Raw genomic sequence first — 16,647 nt, 5'->3', positions numbered from 1 at the left:
ACTGACACTTTTCCTGGTTTTAGGAGGTTCTTGACTAGCTCGGATAACTCCCTGGCTTTCTCATCCGGGAGAAACACCTTTTTCTGGACTGTGTCCAGAATCATCCCTAGGCACAGCAGACGTGTCGTCAGGATCAGCTGCGATTTTGGAATATTTAGAATCCATCCGTGCTGTTGTAGCAGTATCCGAGATAGTGCTACTCCGACCTCCAACTGTTCCCTGGACTTTGCCCTTATCAGGAGATCGTCCAAGTAAGGGGTAATTAAGACGCCTTTTCTTCTAAGAAGAATCATCATTTCGGCCATTACCTTGGTAAAGACCCGGGGTGCCGTGGACAATCCAAACGGCAGCGTCTGAAACTGACAGTGACAGTTCTATACCACGAACCTGAGGTACCCTTAGTGAGAAGGGCAAATTTGGGACATGGAGGTAAGCATCCCTGATGTCCCGGGACACTATATAGTCCCCTTCTTCCTGTTCGTTATCACTGCTCTGAGTGACTCCATCTTGATTTGAACCTTTGTAAGTGTTCAAATTTTTTTAGATTTAGAATAGGTCTCACCTAGCCTTCTGGCTTCAGTACCACAATATAGTGTGGAATAATACCCCTTTCCTTGTTGTAGGAGGGGTAATTTGATTATCACCTGCTGGGAATACAGCTTGTGATTTTTTTCCCATACTGCCTCCTTGTCGGAGGGATACCTTGGTAAAGCAGACTTCAGGAGCCTGCGAGGGGGAAACGTTTCGACATTCCAATCTGTACCCCTGGGATACTACTTGTAGGATCCAGGGGTCCTGTACGGTCCCAGCGTCATGCTGAGAGCTTGGCAGAAGCGGTGGAAGGCTTCTGTTCCTGGGAATGGGCTGCCTGCTGCAGTCTTCTTCCCTTTCCTCTATCCCTGGGCAAATATGACTCTTATAGGGACGAAAGGACTGAGGCTGAAAAGACGGTGTCTTTTTCTGCAGAGATGTGACTTAGGGTAAAAACGGTGGATTTTCCAGCAGTTGCCGTGGCCACCAGCTCCGATGGACCGACCCCAAATAACTCCTCTTCCTTTATACGGCAATACACCTTTGTGCCGTTTGGAATCTGCATCACCTGACCACTGTCGTGTCCATAAACATCTTCTGGCAGATATGGACATCGCACTTACTCTTGATGCCAGAGTGCAAATATCCCTCTGTGCATCTCGCATATATAGAAATGCATCCTTTAAATGCTCTATAGTCAATAAAATACTGTCCCTGTCAAGGGTATCAATATTTTTAGTCAGGGAATCCGACCAAGCCACCCCAGCTCTGCACATCCAGGCTGAGGCGATCGCTGGTCGCAGTATAACACCCGTATGTGTGTATATACTTTTATATGATATTTTCCAGCCTCCTGTCAGCTGGCTCCTTGAGGACGGCCCTATCTATAGACGGTACCGCCACTTGTTTTGATAAGCGTGTGAGCGCCTTATCCACCCTAAGGGGTGTTTCCCAACGTGCCCTAACTTCTGGCGGGAAAGGGTATACCGCCAATAATTTTCTATCGGGGGGAACCCACGCATCATCACACACTTCATTTAATTTATCTGATTCAGGAAAAACTACAGGTAGTTTTTTCACATCCCACATAATACCCTCTTTTGTGGTACTTGTAGTATCAGAAATATGTAACACCTCCTTCATTGCCCTTAACGTGTGGCCCTAATAAGGAATACGTTTGTTTATTCACCGTCGACACTGGATTCAGTGTCCGTGTCTGTGTCTGTGTCGACCGACTAAGGTAAACGGGCGTTTTAAAAACCCCTGACGGTGTTTTTGAGACGTCTGGACCGGTACTAATTGTTTGTCGGCCGTCTCATGTCGTCAACCGACCTTGCAGCGTGTTGACATTATCACGTAATTCCCTAAATAAGCCATCCATTCCGGTGTCGACTCCCTAGAGAGTGACATCACCATTACAGGCAATTGCTCCGCCTCCTCACCAACATCGTCCTCATACATGTCGACACACACGTACCGACACACAGCACACACACAGGGAATGCTCTGATAGAGGACAGGACCCACTAGCCCTTTGGAGAGACAGAGGGAGAGTTTTGCCAGCACACACCAAAAAACGCTATAATTATATAGGGACAACCTTATATAAGTGTTTTCCCTTATAGCATCTTTTTATATATTTCTAACGCCAAATTAGTGCCCCCCCTCTCTGTTTTAACCCTGTTTCTGTAGTGCAGTGCAGGGGAGAGCCTGGGAGCCTTCCCTCCAGCCTTTCTGTGAGGGAAAATGGCGCTGTGTGCTGAGGAGATAGGCCCCGCCCCTTTTTCGGCGGGCTCGTCTCCCGCTCTTCAACGGATTCTGGCAGGGGTTAAATATCTCCATATAGCCCCCGGAGGCTATATGTGAGGTATTTTTTGCCAAAAAATAGGTTTACATTGCCTCCCAGGGCGCCCCCCTCCCAGCGCCCTGCACCCTCAGTGACTGCCGTGTGAAGTGTGCTGAGAGCAATGGCGCACAGCTGCAGTGCTGTGCGCTACCTTAAGAAGACTGAGGAGTCTTCTGCCGCCGATTCTGGACCTTCTTCTCTTTTCAGCATCTGCAAGGGGGCCGGCGGCGAGGCTCCGGTGACCATCCAGGCTGTACCTGTGATCGTCCCTCTGGAGCTAATGTCCAGTAGCCAAAGAAGCCAATCCATCCTGCACGCAGGTGAGTTCACTTCTTCTCCCCTAAGTCCCTCGTTGCAGTGATCCTGTTGCCAGCAGGACTCACTGTAAAATAAAAAACCTAAGCTAAACTTTTCTAAGCAGCTCTTTAGGAGAGCCACCTAGATTGCACCCTTCTCGGCCGGGCACAAAAATCTAACTGAGGCTTGGAGGAGGGTCATAGGGGGAGGAGCCAGTGCACACCACCTGATCCTAAAGCTTTACTTTTTGTGCCCTGTCTCCTGCGGAGCCGCTATTCCCCATGGTCCTTTCAGGAACCCCAGCATCCACTAGGACGATAGAGAAAGCAGCTTACCTGTTTACTTAGTCAATACCAGATATTTGCATACCTATGGAGGTGTACCAAAAAGAAGCCACAAGCCTGGAATTTGAAAGCTTCCTATTGGTTCTCCGGCTAACAGCAGTCTCACTCGCCATTTTAGATTGGTGAAGCAAACAGTTTTTTTTACCAGTGCAATGCTCCAGAAACGAAGAAGAACCGGGAAAAACTATTTCAGTGTACAGTTCCTGGGACTCCACTAACGGCAAGGAGCTGGTCAGTGGCAATCTAACAAGTAACTGAGAATGCTGCTTGTGCCAGGATACAGACCAAGCTTTACTAAGAATATGTGCGTTAGACACCAATAATTGCATGTTCTTCAATTACATTTCACTATAATAGGAAAACAAAACAAGCGGTGTGAGTCATCCTTGCACAAGTGTTCTTATAATACTACTCACTACTACTACTCCAGAAACAGGAAGTTTTGAATATGTCCAGACAATCTTTATTGGAACTGGTGAACAATGATCTTAAAAAGAGGATCCCATTACCTTGTGACTATACCACATCTAGTCCCATTGTAAGTAGGGCATCTAAGACACTGTGGCCCATTGTGTTCAGGTCCTGATCTGAAGACATTTAAACATACCACACCAATGATAGCATTTCGACGGGGTAGAAACATCAGCGATCGTATGGCTCGTACCGACATCACTGGGATGGGTATTCCTAGAACCCCTAATGTTTACTATAAACCCCCGGGGGGGTTTCGATGCAGTGGGTGTGCTACATGTCGTCACATGAACAATTGTACATCTTTTCAACATCCACATTGTCAAAAAAAGTATGATATTAGATTTGTTCTAACGTGCTCTATTACTTTTGTGGTATACATTATTGTATGTCCTTGTGGACTATACTATGTCAGACTATTCGTAAATTTTCTGAGAGAATGGCTGCACATAGATCAGCCATCAAAATGATTCTGGAAAGTAAAGCAGTAGACCAACCAGTTGCAAAGCATTTCAAACAAGCCAAACATACATTAGAGTCCCTGCGTTATTTTATGATTGATCACGTGCCCTTGTCTCTACGGGGAGGTGACAGAGCTAAGGCTCTATTTATCAATGAAACACGTTGGATTACCAGATTTGGGACTACCAGTGCGGGTGGTCTGAACGAAAAAATTAATTGGAACTCGTTAATGGAGGTCTTCTGATGAGGTTCCTGGTAATAGTTTTACTGGTAATAGATTTATTAGTCATACTCTTTCTGTACTTTGTGTTGGGTTCTATCAGATTTACTGCCTCTGAGTAGAAACTCTGCATTTTGACCTGTCTCTCTGCCTTTACAGCAGGCTTAATTTGTGTATATGTATTTGAGTATTTTATATGTATGTGTTGGTATATATTGACACATTGTGTTATTCTCTGTACTATTGTTTAATATTGCTGTATTTCTTTGGGTTTTGTTCCCCCCTTACAGCACCCCTCCTGTGGCAGTGATCGCGCTGAGAGGTCCTGGAACGCACAGCGTGGGTTATGTGAACCGCATGCTGATGTTCCCATGGTAATAGGAGGTGCAGGGACCGGAACTACGGTGGCGGAAGTGAGCCCAGGAGCGGGACACTGACCGGTGGATGCCAGCAGCGGCAACTGATCCTCTGTGTATTTATATGGATAAATGTTTGTATCACTGTTGTTCACTATTCTTGCACTGATCCTGACGACGGGGTTCAACTCTCCGAAACGTTGATCATTGCATTATACTATTTTACAACATTTTGCTGTCTCTGAGTGCTGTTTATTACGTTGATGTATGTATATATATATATATATATATATATATGTACAACAATAGTGGAATTGGCGCCCTAAGGGGAGTGCAATTCTAACCCCTATTTTTTAATGACACTTTAAATATACCTTGCTACAGGCATAAAAATAAACAGTGAGTTCTAATACACAGGATTTTTTAATAAAAATTATTAAAATGACAACTGTGTCCTTAATCACAAAGAAACATTCGAAGACAACAGCCTCCTATACAATATTGGAGGTTAGTTCCTCATGGATGTACAGATTGTTCCTTTCGTGATATCCTCCTTCCAGTAATGTAGATAGGAGATGACATCAAAACATAATAGAGTACCCAACGCGCTTTGTCTCACAAAGAGACTTCATCAGGGGTGTGTCTCTATTTGGAAGCACGTTCTTAAAACAATATTTCTAGACACCGTTATTTACTAAACAGGCCTCGCTTGAATAAGAGGATAAGAATTTGTGCCTGATTAAATTTAAAATAGGCGTATGATACTTAGGATGTTGACATTGTAGACAAATTCACCAGGAAATACTCTGAATCATTCAACCATCAGGTGGAATGAGGAGTGTGTCCTAGTAAGTGATACTAGGACACACTCCTCATTCCACCTGATGGTAACGCGTTGGTTACTCTATTATGTTTTGATGTTATCTATCTACATTACTGGAAGGAGGATATCACGAAAAGGAACAATCTGTACATCCATGAGGAACTTAACCTCCAATATTGTATAGGAGGCTGTTGTCTTCGAATGTTTCTTTGTGATTAAGGACACAGTTGTCATTTTAATAATTTTTATTGAAAAATCCTGTGTATTGGTACTCACTGTTTATTTTTATGCCTGTAGCAAGGTATATTTGCACTCCCCTTAGGGCGCCAACTCCACTATTGTTGTACATGGTGTTCATTCTGGTTCTAACCGAGAACTCAATGTAATAAGGCAGCCCACAAAGAACACTACCATCTATCTATCACACTTGGCGCAACAAGGGAGGTTGTGTTTTTATATATATATATATATATATATATATATATATAATAGTTGCTGTCTTCCTGGTAGCTAAGTCGGCACAGTGTGTGGGGGGCAGTGGGTGTGACGCATGACTGGGCAGGGCACTGCAAAAGAGGCAGACTATCGGCATTACAGAGCAAGGGGCATGGCAACAATGACGCAGTTCAGAACAAATTGCATCATTGGCAGTACGAACTGTCCACTTTACTTGCTAAGTGGGCGGACAAGTTGCAGGGTGCAGCTGGTATTGAGAGACTTACGTATTCATCTGGGTCGGGAGTGCCACACAATTTTCAGGAGCCTCACGGACGTTCTATTAACCTATAAAAAATAGTTGTACTTTTGAACATAATGCAATACTTTATATGCTAGTTGTTATTTATAATTAATTTTTTATGACTTATCACTTACAAGATTAAATTCTAAGCGTTGGCCGCAACGTGCCTGCCTAAGGTTTGGTTCGCAGCACTACAGACGTGTGAGCTCCTCTGTCCTTCCAAGAATCGCATAGCCGAACATTGCGGTGGCACGTCACAAAGAGTTGGATTCCCTGAATAAAATGTTTCAAAAAATAATGTGGTTTACACATACAGAAATATGTAAAATATGATGAAGTAAAATCAGATCACACAAACTCAACCCAGAACACAGTACAGAGCTGACTTTCTTATTGGAATTCCAGATGTAGTTAATGAAACAGCGGCTTCTTTGTAAGAGCAGGAGATTCTGAGCAAACCCCTGGGATTCTCTTTAGAGCAATGCGGAGAATTCCTGCAGCCGGCCACACAGTGACATATACTGTATATAATGTATGTACTACAGCAGCACTGGCGGCCAATGCCTCATTCCCTATTCCTTAGAACAGAAACGTAACGCGCTCCCTCCCCGCTCATTGTGCTCCTCATTCCTGGCTGAGCAGCATCCGGAGTATCGTTTCCCGCTGCCCGAGGAGGAGTCCCTCTGTCTGCCGCTAATTCGCTCTGTCCCTTTTCTGACTGTTTCCCAGAAGCAGGCGGAGAAATAGAAAGTGAAAGTAGCGCAGCCTGTCCCCAGCTGCGAGCTACTCACGTGGTTTCACAGAAAGCAGCAGAGAGCGGCGGCCCGTGTGGAGGAGGAGGCGAGGGGGGGCTGGAGGGGGGAGGCTCCGTACATAAGCGAACGTGTCCTAGCTTGGGAGCTAGAGGCAATGACAGCCGGCCGCAGCACTGGTGCGCTCACACTGCAGAGCATTTATCCGCACGCCTGGATTATTGCAGGTTATTATGGTTTATATTACTGCTGGCCTCCCAAGGACTAATACTCCTGTAGCTCTTCCTCTGGAATACAGTGGTGGCCTCCCCCATCATCATCCTCATCACCGCGTATACTGGGGACTATTTGGGTATTGGAGAGGATCTGCAGTCATACAAACAGCAGGTGAGGGACAAAAATCTACTGTTTGCAGCACTGGTTGCTCGCTTGATGTATACACTCTGTCTATGGAGACGGATATATAGAGCTAGACAGATACATACATAGATATGTAGCATCTTTTACTATATGGTTATGTGTTGTGTGAGGCTGCATAGAAAAAACAGCACTTTTACACGGCCTGCTGTGCTGTCCATTGATGGCTGGCTTATACGCACATCTGGTGGCATTACATGGTGCATCTATCCATAGTCGTGATTGTGCTCCAGAGCAGCAGAGGCTACACTGACACTATCACTGCTCACACCTGTATTACTAATGCTGTCACCATGTATAATTATACAGAGAATAACATATCTGCCATGGGGGAAGCAGTGTATACATAATTCAGCTGTTGTCGGAATAGACATTTTCCATATTGGGAATGTGGCTTTGGTGGAGATGTAGCTAGCACAGAGTACAGATGAAGGTGTACTGTATCCGGTAAGGGGCTGCGTCCTGTTCTGATGTAGCCCAGGTACAGTAGCAGCATGAGTCCATGTTCCATGTATGTGAGCAGATTATTTGTGCCCAGCGCTGCAGTGCTGACATGAGGAGTCGGAGCTCTGCTTGTGTGCTGGAGCTGATCTGCATTACTATCTCCGATCACTGGCTTTACCAGTAGGAGCTGCACTGTCAGTTCCATTGCCAGATATTTCATAATAGTTTTATTACTAGTAAAGTACAGTATTGCTATACTGGTTAAACAAGAAGACTGGGTGTTTGCCGATAAAAAGGCCTTGTACCATATGAACAATTCAGTCACCAAGGGGCCAAAATACTTTGTTTGTAATCGGTACCTAAATTAGACTGGGGTGCCACCAGGTCACCACAATTGTGTATCTAGCATTAGACATTGATGCAACATGAATTATGTGACATTTCCTTAGAGCTGTATACAAATTAGGAAGGCCTGTTTGGAACATACAGTAATTCTAATGCTATGACATATCCTTATATTCTGCACAGTTCTGTATAGTATCATGTCCATAATTAATAGTGGTGGCTAACACTGATACCTGATTGTGAGGTTTCTAACATTTCAGCATTACAGATCTAACCAAGATCTATTATCCTGGAGTTTTTCAATAATCATGCATAGCTGGCTCATTTTCTGAAAACCCTATAACTTGAATGTGTCTCTTAAGGTCATACAAGTACATAGGATTTGTGCAGCTGTGTGAATAGTGCCAGGAAAACATACCTCCTGGAAGGGTTAAGTAGTGGAGGTGGGATTTATATCCAACAGAAAGTGGCTTCCAATACACAACCAGAGCTGCCATTGACCATTCAGAGAAAGAGCAATCAACCTAAATGCTTGTTTTGAAATCAATGCCTGTGTGCTAGAGTAGCTGTAAAAAATGGCTGTAGGGAATTGTTTTCTGAGAATACCTGCTTGGTTCTCGACCATTTACTGATGCAGTCAATAAGTGGATACTACTACTTCTAGAAAGAGCTGAATTCTAAAATCCCAGGCAGAGATAAGGTCAAGTCAATCAGCAAAGATTTATTGAACCACGCTGTCTGTACATGACTTTAAAACATATTATTTGATAGGAAGCAATTTAGCACCAACCAAGTCCTAGACCATAAAGGCTGAGTAACAGGAAAGAGGGGTAATACAGACTTGCATTGTGTATCAGAGGCTGAGTGTTTGGCTTTACCAAGAACTCGTCACTTACTGCAAACAGGGTAAAAATAGAAATCTGCTTTTCACAAGTCGGTGATGGGAAATGCAGGTTTGAGATGCAGTGTAGCACAAAGGCTGAATGGAGGCTGTCGCTAGTTGCAGCTTGGTGATGCAGTGTGTTAGATCGCTGCATTAATCGCCCTATTGAAAAAGTGTCTGTCGCTTCCTGATGTTTATTGCAGATCCCGTATTTCTGGATGTGAGTTCAGTTGTTGTTAGACTTGTCGACTATCTACATGAACAGCTCTTGTGCACTTAGAGAATTTTATTCTGCATGTTTGAATGCATTTGATAACCATTGCTTTTTATATGTGTGAGATTGATGCCTAGAGTGTAACCATATTCATTTATTTATTTTTCTTCAGAAGAACGACTGCACTGCCACAAGGAGGGACGCTATGGAAGACCACATAGGTTGGTCAAGTCTATAGGATGGTAGCACACAGCAAAGTGGAAGCAGATAATGCAATTTCAGACCGGAGATCTCAACACCTGGATGCCTCAAACTCTGATCGTTCCCAGCTGCAGCCTGCCCGAGCCATTCATAACAGCCCAGGACGTCCCATCCCTGCAACACTGCTTAGTGACACACACTTTCGTACCTTCCGCTCTCAGTCGGATTTCACTGTCATCACTAAGACCAGCAGCATGCTGGATAGCTGTGGCTTTTACTGGGGACCTATGACAGTCAATGTGGCCCATGATAAGCTAAGGCTGGAGCCAGTTGGTACTTTCCTCATTAGGGACAGCAGACAGAAGAATTGCTTTTTCGCCATCAGTGTCACAACAGCCAAAGGACCTATCAGCATCAGAATCCACTTTCAGGCTGGGAGATTCAGCCTAGATGGCAGCAAAGAGTCATTTAACTGCATTTTCCAGCTTGTGGAACATTATTTATTGTCTCCTAAAAAGATGCTGGTTTCTCCATTAAGGAAGGTCCGATTAAGACCTCTACAAGATCTCTGTCGAAAAAGCATATTGGCAACATTCGGGAGACAAAACTTGGATAAAATTCCTGTCAACCGGGTTTTAAAGGACTATTTAAAGTCTTTCCCGTTTCAGATATAGTAAAACAGGGCATTAACAATAAGGAGCAAAACAGTGTTACAAATTCAGCTTCCTGGGATTATTTTTTAAATATCTAATTTAACAGTGGTCAAGTTTATTTTTGTAGCAATTTAACTGTATTTTGAGATGAAACTTGAACATTTGCCTTTTAATGTTTACAAAACCAAAGTATTTGCACAAACCAAAAGGGGTCACCCCCTTTTTAAAAAATTATTTCTGCTGTGCAGATTTGTCTTATTATTACATTTTCCAAGTAATAAAATTTATTATAATATTTACAAAAACAACGTAATTTGTATCTGGTTATTTCTTTACATATGTAGTGTTTCTGGTCTAAAATAAGATAATTGTGGTAAAGTATTAACAATTAATTGATTTAAATTAACCAATAAGGAAGAATAAATAGTGCTTAAAATATGTTTATGTGGTTTACATGGTAAAAGCCGTGAATGATTAAATGGAGTCCTATACAGATTATCCGATTACAGAGGTTATTAATTCATTTATTTTTCTAAATGAGTGCGTTATTTTTGTTTAGCGCCTACAGCACTTTAAAGATGATATCTAATTATTCACATTAGGGAATGCTATCCACTGCTTGGCTGCATATGGTGCTGAAATATTTGTTGTGCATAATGGTCTCTTTTAAACTGGGACCTGGATAGTCAGTAATCTATCACTGTGGGACCCCAGGCTATAGAATACTGTGCTTTTCTCTAAAAACAGTGACAATTGATGTTAATTAGAAAATAAATTCCTATTCAGGGAGTGGTTTCTGAAACATAAACAACATAAAGACACTCTGGTTTCTCTCTTTTAACATTCCCTTGTAATTTGCAAATTTATATTTACTGTAGGACCAATGCTGCACTCCTGTTTGTTCTATATGGCATTGGAGAGTTATTATCTCATGTGGATGCACAATTGCAAGTTAGAACAGAAACAGCGTTTAAACTATTTGTATAACAATTTTCCAGGTTATTGTAGTTTCCTGTGATTAATATTGTTTTTAATTATAGCAACTTCCATGGAATAATAACTTCTCTACTCGGCCAAATGTTAATCTGTAACCCAAGTGAATTAATGGTTTAAACCTTTAAACCAGTAATGTAAAAAGTTTTCATAATAACAGTAAAACCTAAATAAATGGAGCTTAAAGAGAAAAAATCTGGGGTAAAAATAAATGGAAATATTACATGTAAGAAAAGATAGAACACTGAAAATATTTGTAAGCAACCTTTAAGGTCCATACACACTAGACAACGTCGCTCTATGAGTGACGTCTAGTGTTTCCCCTCCCGGGCTGGGCGGTCGGCGGCCGCCCGTACACGCTGAGCGATGTGACCATTAATATTGCTCAGTGACGTCGCGCAGCGGGCGACCGTGCATGCAGCTCCTGGATGACAGTCCAGATCGAGCTTACGTGAACTGCCAACAGCGACAATCGTTGCCGACCCGTGGGGCCGCGCATCGATCGTTGCTGGCGGCATACACACTTGCCAGGAAAATGAGCGACGTCGCTCGGGAAGGGGGAAAATGAGCGACGTTGATAATTTTTTCGGCAAGTGTGTATGCACCATTAGGGTTTTACTTATAAAATGCAAATGTGCCTTCGCACCTTCTGAACTTATAGTAGCAGATGGATAATCACCCTTGTAAAGCGTCCTTATGTAAGTGCTGTCCTCAAATGCACTCTGTTGAATTCAAATTACATGCAAGGTGCAGTCTACTAAATAATAAAGAACCATAATAGAATTATTTCCAGTCCACTACAACCCACTGCTTCATGCCCACACCTTAGTAATTTGAAAACGAGATATGTGCCCCCTATATTTCCATGTGCTTATAGCATAATGGGCAAGTGGAACACAGAACACAAGAAAACAGTAGTGCAGAGACCCTTTAAAAGGTACAAATAGTTTAAAAACCAAATGCACTCACAATATATAAAAACATATAAGCATATATTCAACAGTGGTACTGTTGGAATGCTGGATTATCCAGCTCACGTCCCTCTGTAATGTGGTATAGGAACAGGCAGACCTCAATTCCGGCCACTGCTTCCACCATAGGAGCCACCAGCAGCATACTGAAGAAGGACCAAATAGATCTGAAATACATTAAGTGAGGCTCTGACTTCTAAACTCCTAAACGGTGACCTGTGGAAATTTTTTGCAACCGCTGGTGGCTTCTAAGGTGGAAGTCCTCGTTAAAATATATAAAAACTACAAGAGATCATTATAATGTACTGTATATTTCACCTTTAATTCTGATTATTAAACGGTGACTGGTGATGTATGCTTTTCTATAAGTAAGTGTATTTAGCCATCTTGTTACTAAAGTACTGAGTCATTAGGGAGTTATAGGTTTTATTCCTGATTTCGCGAGAACTGTTAGACAAGTTTTGATGAGGGGGTACTGTGGGAGCTTTTTTTTCTGTGCTTCATACATGAGGATCGATCCTATTAGCCATGATGAAATCACGGGTGCGAAGCATCGTGGCAGAGGCCACACTTTAGAGCGGTCCGAATTTGCACAAAAGTGCTCACTGCCCCATAGGGCTCTGAGCACTTTTGTGCAAGTTCAGGCAGAAACCAGTGAAGGGTGCGAGATTGGGTGCCGTAGCCGGCATTTAAACACCACGACAACGGCACATTGCACCCTTCGTGGGTAATACGATGACTGGTACTATGACATCGTCAAGCAGCACCATTTTGGTTACAATAATCAAGCATGTACGCCTAACAGCTTTCCATAGATCAGATCTGTTTTCCTATTTCTAAAGGCACTACAGTTTAGCATTTTCTTTCTTATGTGCAGTCCCACTTGTGTTTATCTAGATTTGGAACATTTAAAACATACAATGGAGTTGGCTACATGATAACATTCATAGTACAGGGGTGGTACACAGTGGGATATAATATATACATGGATAGTGTAGGTTTTTCTCCTTTCTTGGCTGCAGGCTACAGCATAATAACAAGCAATTGGAATTCATGTATGAGCCGCAGACACCTCAGTGCACCTGCTTCTCTGCCTAGTGCACATCAAAGTGTACGACTACTCCCTTCTCTTGTCAAACCTAAAAGCATACTCCCAAATTTTGGAGGCGGTGAAAAGGGATGGACATCATGGCTGAGGGCATGACCGCATCATACGGGATATGCAGTGGAGGCACTTTCTTCCACTCCATCCTTCAGGGTATATATCTGCCATACACATGCAAATGTGCCGATCATGGGACAAAGAGTCTGTAACCTCGAAATGGGACAGTAAGGACTGTGATGGTTAGGAAGTATGCTATATGTCACCTAGTTATACAGGGAGGAGAAAGGTTCCAAAAAGATGCACTGTACAAAAGTGTAAACGTCACATGTCCAACATTGTAAAAAAAAAAAATCAAAAAATTACTTTTCATATTTTTACTTAAAATACGTCTTGGTTTATCATGATTTATGGCCTAATCATGAGAAGATATCAGAACCAGCAATACATCTATAATGAGCCCAGGGTGTGCAATGCACACAGTCCCTAGGTTAAGGGGGACCCACACCACACAACCCTGCACCCTTAACAGACGTCCAAGGTGTGCCATGTAGCGGGTTCTCTCATATGTAATCTGTCCGCCACCCCATTATGGCTTTGTAATTTACATATACTGCAATGTTTCATTTTTTTCCATTTATTGCAATTTATCTGTCCTGCTAGATGTATATTTTATAACAAAGTGTGCATGATTATGATATATTTGCAATTCTTTTAGGACTAGTTTTGTAATATTGCTATACTGAGTTCTAGCACACTAAAATTTATGAGAACGTGGATAAAGTGTTGTCACAAAGGATATCCTCTTTGTGAATGAAAAATTGTGGAGTTCGGCTTAAGGGGCCCATACAGCAATCAGGTGATTCCCCCGATTCCCTGATCTCTGGTTCTCCAGCGATCAACAAAATCCAATGGGTGGGATTCAATTCTTTTCACCCCTTTACACACCCATTCTATTTCTGCCCTCAGGGATGTTGTATCATTATTTCAGCTCGCTACCCCTGGAGTAGCGAGGCACCCAACCTTTTCACAGCTAAACCTGATTACTATGGGTGCAATATGCGCGATAACGGAGATCATTTTAGAAAGGAAATTGGGCGTGATATATCATTTACATCTCACCCTATATGTTAGAAATTCCTGACTCGCCGATTCTGATACTTTTTGGGTCAGATACTTTTTGGGTCAACATTAGAGCTGTGGGCAGAATGGTTAGGGTTAGGCTGCGGGGAGTGGTTTGGGTTAGGAACAAGAGGGAGGGTTTGGGGTAAAGATTTAGGGATAGGTGAGAATTACCCGAATGCCATAAGTCTGTCCTGTAAATCACAGTAACATGAACGTCGGGAACTTAATAAATGTCAACATCATGGTGGGTATTAAATTAGCTCCGACAATTTCGGAGCTATCAAATTCACCCCCCTGCGTATTCAATTGCTGGTCGGTTTCACCTGTTTTAAAGGCATTTTTGCCAATGCCTTTTCACTTTTCTTTTTAGTGAAAAGGCATTGGCAAAAAATACATCAAAATCGGCTAAAACATCCCGCATTTTTGACGGCGCAGGTGCGAAAATGAGTGGGTTTACCAATTCACATGTTTTTCACTTCTGCTGAATTTTTCGTATAGGCGAAAAAACGACCTTGCAATTGAATAGGGCAAATCCCCATTCGCCCTATAAAATAGAGAAAAAACGGCCCTTATTGAATACCCCCCTATGACTGTCGACATACCGCACCACTTTACTGTATGTACCATGATACTCAGTAAAATGTGATGTAATGTACTGTATCACTGACAATAGTAAGACAGTATGCACTGACACATAACTGAATCATTAAACAATGGATATCTTGCTTCAGCTACAATGTTTGCATTTCTAACACACCTTAGCTTGTAGGTATTCCCATGAATAATCATTCATAATTTAATCTCTATTTAAACGCATAGACCTTTCACATATTTATTTCTTAACAGTTGAAAGGAAACATTACTCACCCTGTGTATCCACTACAGCACGTGAGCAAACAGGTCTATGCACTACATTATGAATCAACATTTCTAAAAAAAAATAAAAAGCTTAGCAAAATGAAACTATACTAAGCGTAGTAGCAGGGCCGGTTCTACACCCTGTGGCGCCCAGTGCGAAGGTTTCCACTGGGGCGCCCCCCCCCCCCCCCCCGCGCGGCAAAACAATTAGTGCGCGCCTGAGGCGCGTGTCAAAAAATAGGGGCGTGGCTTCATAGGGGAGGGCCGTGGCCACAGTTATGCCCCCCAGTTGATTTGCCCCCAGTTGATTTGCCCCCAGTAGATTTGCCCCCTGTAGCTGTGCCCCCTGTAGCTATGCCCCCAGTAGTTGTGCCCCCTGTTGCTTTGCCCCAGTAGATGTGCCCTCTGTTGCTTTGCCCCAGTAGTTGTGCCCTCTGTTGCTGTGCCCCCTGTTGCTTTGCCCCCAGTAGATTTGCCCCAGTAGTTGTGCCTCCTGTTGCTGTGCCCCCAATAGTTGTGCCCTCTGCTGCTGTGCCCCCTGTTGTGCCCTCTGCTGCTGTGCCCCCTGTCGCTGTGCCCCCAATTGTTGTGCCCTCTGCTACTGTGCCCCCAATAGTTGTGCCCTCTGCTGCTGTGCCCCCTGTTGTGCCCCCTGTCGCTGTGCCCCCAATAGTTGTGCCCTCTGCTGCTGTGCCCCCAATAGTTGTGCCCTCTGCTGCTGTGCCTCCTGTTGCTGTGCCCCCAGTCAAACACACACAAAAATAAAAAAAATAATACTTACCACTGCCCCGCTCCTGCTTCCCGACCGCTGCTGCTGCTCCGTCTGGCCGCCGCCGCTCCTCTCTATGGGAGAGACGTGATGACGTCTCTCCCATAGCAGCGCCACACAGACACTAGAGGTCAAAACTGACCTCTAGTGGCTGTCGCTGGAGCCGGCTGCAGCGGACGCCCACACAGCCCACGGCGTCTGCTGCAGCCGGGGGAGCAGGGTGCGGGCAGGCGGCGGTGCCTGCGGGGTGTCTGCGGCCGCGGCCCCCATGCCGCAGCGCCCCGGGCGCAGGCACTGTTTGCCCGCACCAAGAACCGCTCCTCCGTAGTAGGAATCTTCACCATAGAATTTATTAAAATCTAAACTGAATATTTCAATATAAAATATAGGCATTGTCATTTACAAATATTGACACTGGAACTGAAATCTATACTAGATGTAGACGACTTCCTGCTATGTACAAAAATCTACACTACTCAGGTTGTATGGGAAAAGAGTGAATACACCTAAAGATAATCTTTCCAACCAGCCAATTGCAGTATTTATCTGGTTTGAATGAAAATCTGCCAGTTTATGGGAGCAAATGGCAATCATTCCAAACACCGTAAATTGGACAAAAATGGTCTAGTTGTCTGGCTGGAAAGATAATCTTTAGGTGTGTGGCCAGCTTTAGACATACATTCTAAGTACATGATACATTTTTTAAAAAGAATAGAATTTGGAGACCATATAGAACCCATTTTTTTGGATACTTCCCAGCACCCCCAGCAGCAGCTGCGTCACAGTGTGACTCCCAGGTCCTAAACAGGGCCGACTTAACAGCATTGTAGG

At 43.5% G+C, this 16,647-nt stretch overlaps 1 protein-coding gene and 1 long non-coding RNA gene across 3 annotated transcripts in view; one reads left to right on the top strand and one right to left on the bottom strand.

Moving 5' to 3' along the window:
- The window catches only part of LOC134945171 (uncharacterized), a 61,546-nt gene extending 54,698 nt beyond the window's left edge, over positions 1 to 6,848 (bottom strand). The window contains exons 1-2 of the long non-coding RNA XR_010182060.1: positions 6,224 to 6,848; positions 6,073 to 6,133 (exon numbers count right to left, since the gene is read on the bottom strand). This is a non-coding gene — a long non-coding RNA (uncharacterized LOC134945171). The remainder of the gene's footprint in view (positions 1 to 6,072; positions 6,134 to 6,223) is intronic.
- A 113-nt stretch (positions 6,849 to 6,961) lies between these two features.
- On the top strand, positions 6,962 to 10,306 carry SOCS1 (suppressor of cytokine signaling 1). 2 transcript variants are annotated; one of them, XM_063934296.1, is made up of 2 exons: positions 6,962 to 7,228; positions 9,317 to 10,306. In XM_063934296.1, the coding sequence occupies exon 2, from the start codon at positions 9,384 to 9,386 to the stop codon at positions 10,017 to 10,019; it is 636 nt and encodes a 211-aa protein (XP_063790366.1). In that variant the 5' UTR covers positions 6,962 to 7,228; positions 9,317 to 9,383; the 3' UTR covers positions 10,020 to 10,306. The 2 variants fall into 2 exon arrangements, with proteins under 2 accessions (XP_063790366.1, XP_063790367.1); XM_063934297.1 differs by having other exon boundaries at positions 6,978 to 7,068.
- Positions 10,307 to 16,647: the final 6,341 nt, after the last annotated feature.

Source organism: Pseudophryne corroboree, chromosome 7, assembly GCF_028390025.1.
Source record: "Pseudophryne corroboree isolate aPseCor3 chromosome 7, aPseCor3.hap2, whole genome shotgun sequence".
Classification (NCBI taxonomy): domain Eukaryota; kingdom Metazoa; phylum Chordata; class Amphibia; order Anura; family Myobatrachidae; genus Pseudophryne; species Pseudophryne corroboree.
The sequence above is the reverse complement of the archived record's forward strand: the minus strand, read 5'-3'. Positions and strand labels throughout refer to the sequence as shown.

Coding starts and splice junctions, on each gene's coding strand:
- SOCS1 (XM_063934296.1), top strand. CDS start 9,384: ATGGTAGCACACAGCAAAGTGGAAGCAGATAATGCAATTTCAGACCGG.